Here is a 5547-nt window from a genome sequence, read left to right on the forward strand (position 1 = left end):
TGTTTTTCTTTTCTCAGCATTATCACTTGCTTCCTGTGAAGTTTCTTTGCATTAAGATTCTGTGTAATGGCTTTCATCTGTGTTGTGAGTGCAGCAGAAACTTCTAAAGAAGCAGAAGAGAAGAGGAAAGCTGCAGATGGGAGTGGTGGGAAGGCGAAATCTGGTCCTGAGCCCATAGTCATATCTATTGTCTTAAAGATGGCTGAGTTTGATCATAAGGTGGTGATTAGGTTTTTTTTTTTTGTTTTTTTCGATAAATATGATGCAGAAGCTAGTCTTTTCTCATTTCTTGAGTTTCTCAGGCTTTGCTAGAGGAGTGGATCTCTTCGCGTACATCTGGAGATAAATATACATCTAAGGTATAATTAACAAACAAAGCTCAAGCCCTTCACTAAACTGGATCTTGAAAGTTGTATGAAACACAGTTTGTTTTGTCTTGTTTGCTCTTCCTGCTTGCAGGAGAAAGAGAGACTAATCACAAACCTGAAGACAATTGAAGACTACCTTTGCTCCTTCAATTCACAGGGAGTGACAGTTGTTAATATATCAGCCACCACTTTCCCACAGACACTGGATTGGCTTCACAACTATCTTCTTCAGGTAAAGGAGTTTAGAAAGCTTTTACAAGTCTTTAATCCTCTCAATAAAAAAAAGAACCGTAACCATGTTCTTCCGTGGTGTGTGTGTGTGTGTGTGTGTGTGTTGTAGCGTATTGAGGAAGGGATTCGATCGTCAGAGAATGAGACGCCTGCAAAAGAAGTGGTGAAGAAGGCTTTAAGTCAAGGATGAAAGCTTCTTGTCGTCCACTTGTATGAATCTGAAACAGGAAAAGAGTTTAGAACTCTCTATTGAATGTATGAACACGTCCTCGCTTCAGAAAAAAAGACTGGTCTTAAATCTCAATTGCTACCTACTTCCGTGGCAGTGATGACCTGATCCAAGGAAAAACAAAACTTTTGTTTTATGTTCACATGAATGAATGATTTAGATGTGCTTCTTGGCATAGTTCAAGTTAGTTATCACGGCCATCAAGTTTGAGAGTTAACAAATTCAATCATGCGGTGATCTATCATTATTTCTTTTACTTAAAAAACGAGGAAGATAGGGTAAAAAGATGGAGATGCGGGGTATCGATCCCCGTACCTCTCGCATGCTAAGCGAGCGCTCTACCATCTGAGCTACATCCCCATTGATGAATGGTCAAAAATTATAAATAAATTTTTGTTCCAAAATCTGCTTCCAGTTTCTGTTCTGTCCTAAACCTGTTTCTTCATCACGATCTTTTTTTATATATTGATTTTGTTCTGCTTCTTTACTTATTATCTTGAGTACTATAGGATTTGGTTCCTGAAAGTTCAGGGATATGTGATAGTTTTCTTTTTTTAATCTGATCTTGGTCTTGACGGTTTTAAATTGTTTTGTGAAATGGATTTGATGGTTGTTTGCAAGTGAAGATTAAACAGACAGGGACATCAGAAATAATCTGTGTTGACTTTAGTCTTTAATGGGAATTTCTCTGATGCATAAACCAACTTCTCTCTACCTTCACTTTTGTTCTGTTTTTTGATTGAAAGTGTGATGATGGCTTTTACCAATGATGGAATTCAAATAATCATCAGATCTGATGTGTAAAACATATGTGATTACAATCTTGATGCTGAGGTTAAAAGCCTTTTTTTTCTTCAAATTGTCCGTTAATTGTTTCATGTGTTTGGCTCAGATAGCTGATTGTAAATTTCAGTATTAAGACTTTCTCCTATCATATAACAACACTGAATTGTGCTCTTGATGTATAGTTAAGATCCAAGATCTAGATTGAAAACAACAATTTGAGATAATTCTGTAAATTTGAAGACAAAAGATTTGAAACAAAACCTTAAGATACAGACTGCTTCAATGTTTTGAAGTTACAAGGCATTGTTACTAGGCTACTACTAAATTATAATAACTAACCATAGATTCTAAGCAAAAAACACAATGATACTAATCAATAATCATATCTACAAATCAATAAGAGCGAAAAGACCCATCTCTTTATACCACCATCTTCTGATGCTGTTGCTCTGTTTCATAACAGAAGCTGCTAGCTGACGATAACGGCAACAACACATCTCGATCCACTGTTAAGGAATCCAGATTCATTTTCAGTTCCCCTACAGACGCTAAAGCCATGAGCTCCTTACTGTCTAAGCCTTTCGCTTGCCCGAGGCTGCACCTCTCGCTACCGTGCTTGTCCAAAGCTTTCTTGAACTTATTGATCTGCATTTTCAAAGCAACATGAGACATTGTACTATACTACTAATTGCCCAATGATATAAACAAAGCTGTTTGATGATGCGATTGTGGCTTACGGTGGCGATGGTGCAGCTGAAACTACACAGTTTACCCTCTGCTCCTCTGTAAAACTTAAAGAAAGGAAGCACGTGGACGTTTAGGCCATGACACATTGTTCTAAGCTCTTCTTGATTCACTTTGAGAAACATCACGTTTGGGTTTGTTTCAGCCAATTGACAGATCTGTTACAAACATACCAAATCAACTGAGAGAACAAAAAAAAAGTGGAACTAGTTATTGACTAGGCATACACACATAGATGTATATACCTTTGGGTGGAGAGATTTGCAGCCACCACAACCGGGAGAGTAGAAATCAAGAACAACTAATCTATCACCAGCGTTAAGCAAAGAGTCAACGAGATGGTTAGCAGAGTGAATCTCTAACATGTTGTCTTTCGTTGACTTCTCCCACCATCTCATCCCTCTACTCATACCAATTGATGATGTCTTTGTCTGAAATCAAAGCAAAACAAAACAAGCTTGTTTTAAGAATCTATAAAGCCAAATGAAAATGGGTTTAAAGTAAAAAGAAAAAAAGATATGTTTTTTTTTTTTGGATTACAGGAACAACAACATAGGAAGAAGAAGAAGACAACGCGGTGAGTGTTTGGTTTGAAGACATGGGATGTTCCTTCAAATCTAGGCTCATAACAGGTGAAAGTTTCGGTTTTGATTTGTTTTCCTGAGAAAATGAACAAAACCCAGAAAGCCCGTGATCGATTCTAGTCCCGGAGTATTGAGCAGCGCTTCCACACACAGCTCTGAAAGGTGAAACAGCATCCATGTCTGTCTACAGGAGGAAGACTCAGAGATTCTTGAGATGAAGAAGAAGGAGAGAGAAAAGTGCAGAGGGGTTTTGATTGAATGAGAAAAAAGCAACAAAAGTTGGTCACTTTATTGACCTATCGAAATCAAATGAAGAAGACCAATGAGTACAGTTTATGCAGAAACTTGTTGTTCTGTTCTTATGTTAGGTGGTGGGGTCCTTCTATATCCAACTGGATTCATTATTATTATTGACTTTATCCATATCTATTTTACCCTTTAAATTCGTGATTCGTGCCAAATATTTAATTATTTTACTTTATTGTTATTAGCGCTTATTTGACCGGATTTTTCAACTTAAATGTTCTGCTTAAAATTATTGTTTGGCCTAAAATTTAAATACAATCTTATTATCGTGAATTTATCAGTAGTATTGGATGAAAATATTACTACTGTTTACAAAACTTTATCTTTAAGATTTGTTTTTGTAACTGTTTTTTATTTTCCTTAATATAAAATTGAGAAGGGGGTAAAATGCATCACTGTCAGGGTCGCCGCATGAAACGTGTTGCTGACTGTGTTTGAGGCTTTTCCTCGTTGGATATGGTCCCACTTGCCTTATTCAAATAACAATTGTAATGAACCATTACTGCAAGAGCTTAATTGGAAGATAAACCATATTCTAATCAAACTAATTACAGAAACTAATTATCATTTTCTATTTGACCATAGAAAAGTTGTTAATTTTCCTTTTTAATGGGATGGATAGATTATTTGAAGAGTATATTTTTATCTTTCATTTTCTGCAATTCATTAAGATTTTTTTGTTTTTTTTTGCATTATCCATGATCTGATATTTCCAAGATATATATATAAGTTAAACAGTTGAAAAAGAGCAGCCCATAGTTTCATGTAATCTTTTATTCATTCGGCCGAAACACAGTCCAAGGAATCCAAGAGCAGCCCACGGCTTTTTAATTCAAAACAACGTATATATACAGCACTTATATTGTGCAAATAATATAAAATTACAAACCAAGAAAGGTACAAAACCAGTATAATTTATTTTCTACTAATAACAGCTTTGTATCTAATATTGACAAAAAAACTAATATCTATCTCATTGTATCTATCTTATTATTAAAGTAAAAGTGCATTTTGGAAATGTTTAGAAATGTTTGGAAACAAAGATACTGATAAAAAATATAATTTTGTTTGGAAACATAGATAGCAATATATTAAAGAAAAAATAATGGACTTATCTTGAATTATTTCTAGACTATATTTGAGAAATGATTTTTTAAATTTTGATTACACGTTATCTCTACAAAGATTCTCACAAAAAAAATATGACATGGCATACTTAATAAATGACATGGCTTGTGAATAAAATGACATGGCTGATTGAAAAAGTAAAACCCTAAAATTATCATATCCCTTAGAATTGTTTCTACCGGACTTCTACGGGATATAGATGTGTCTTGCATAAAGAAAAACTTTTCATCGCTAACTCAAAAAAGGATAGCAACTGCAACCGTCCAAATATGTATGGTCGATTCAAAAAGAATACTTCATTTGCATATTTTTTGTATTGAGAACTCGTGATCCATCTTAGCTTTAGCTTCAAAACAAAAGACTGTCACGTTTTTGTATGGTTGTGTAAGTGATTTTTTCTATGTTATTTTTTCATGTATTTTGATTTTTTTCTGTACCTAAAAAATATAACTTATTTGATAAAATATGTTTAAGGATTCCAACAAAATTGATGATTTTAACACTGATAATTTACAGAAAGAGAAAAACCACTGGTCAAATTTTTTGATCAGCAACTTAGTTCTAAATTTATTTGCTGGATAGAGACTAACAAGTTATACCATGTTCGTGTAAATCTCTCAGGTCTTGAGAGTGCTGGGCCAAAAAAAAATTTGTTGGGATCCGACGTCTAAAGCATGGAAACCAAAATTTGGAAATGGAAGAGTATTATCAATATTATGCTTTTATTGATAAAAATATAATTTGTCAATAAACAAGTAATTTAATTTTTAAATATAATTTAAATTTATCTATTTAAAAGTTAATTTAAATTTAAAATTGTTTACTGCACATGGTGCAGGAAAACACCTAGTAGATTATTATAACTCAAATTACAACTAATATTTATTCTTGTATTTTGTATGATTGTTATTAATTTGTTAAGAAAAATTATTAGAATTATTTATAGTTTCATTTTAAGGATTTTTGAATAAATAAAGAACATACTATAATATATATATATATATTGTATTGTTATTTTCTGTTTTTGTATATTTTAAATACCTTTCCCAAAATTTCTTGATATATAATTTAACAAATACATCTATCTTATTAAATTAGAAGTACCTTTTGAAAATATTTAGAAACAAGGATACTAGTAAAAATATATATAATGTTATTTGGAAACATTGAT

General features: G+C 33.0%; 2 protein-coding genes and 3 non-coding genes across 5 annotated transcripts; 3 read left to right on the forward strand and 2 right to left on the reverse strand.

The window, feature by feature from the left end:
* Positions 1-94: 94 nt before the first annotated feature.
* On the forward strand, positions 95-996 carry LOC130507610 (uncharacterized; the record flags this gene model as incomplete). The annotated part of the gene is given in 4 exon segments (XM_057002306.1): positions 95-219; positions 303-359; positions 460-600; positions 709-996. Coding segments are annotated over 4 exon segments (404 nt in total), but the record flags the coding sequence as incomplete, so codon positions are not given.
* Positions 997-1115: 119 nt separating this feature from the next.
* Positions 1116-1188, reverse strand: TRNAA-AGC (transfer RNA alanine (anticodon AGC)). Its single transcript has one exon. It is a non-coding gene; the product is annotated as a tRNA-Ala (tRNA).
* Positions 1189-1441: 253 nt separating this feature from the next.
* On the forward strand, positions 1442-1526 carry LOC130507611 (small nucleolar RNA R44/J54/Z268 family). The gene has a single exon (XR_008942379.1). It is a non-coding gene; the product is annotated as a small nucleolar RNA R44/J54/Z268 family (small nucleolar RNA).
* A 63-nt stretch (positions 1527-1589) lies between these two features.
* LOC130507612 (small nucleolar RNA snoR124) lies at positions 1590-1665 on the forward strand. Its single transcript, XR_008942380.1, has one exon. It is a non-coding gene; the product is annotated as a small nucleolar RNA snoR124 (small nucleolar RNA).
* Positions 1666-1811: 146 nt separating this feature from the next.
* LOC108831632 (thioredoxin-like 1-2, chloroplastic) lies at positions 1812-3269 on the reverse strand. Its single transcript, XM_018605152.2, has 4 exons — positions 2899-3269; positions 2604-2789; positions 2352-2516; positions 1812-2259 (listed from the first exon to the last, which is right to left on the reverse strand). The coding sequence occupies exons 1-4, from the start codon at positions 3118-3120 to the stop codon at positions 2035-2037; spliced, it is 798 nt and encodes a 265-aa protein (XP_018460654.1). The 5' UTR covers positions 3121-3269; the 3' UTR covers positions 1812-2034.
* Between the last annotated feature and the right edge of the window lie 2278 nt (positions 3270-5547).

Source organism: Raphanus sativus, unplaced genomic scaffold (genome assembly GCF_000801105.2).
Source record: "Raphanus sativus cultivar WK10039 unplaced genomic scaffold, ASM80110v3 Scaffold4923, whole genome shotgun sequence".
Classification (NCBI taxonomy): Eukaryota; Viridiplantae; Streptophyta; class Magnoliopsida; order Brassicales; family Brassicaceae; genus Raphanus; species Raphanus sativus.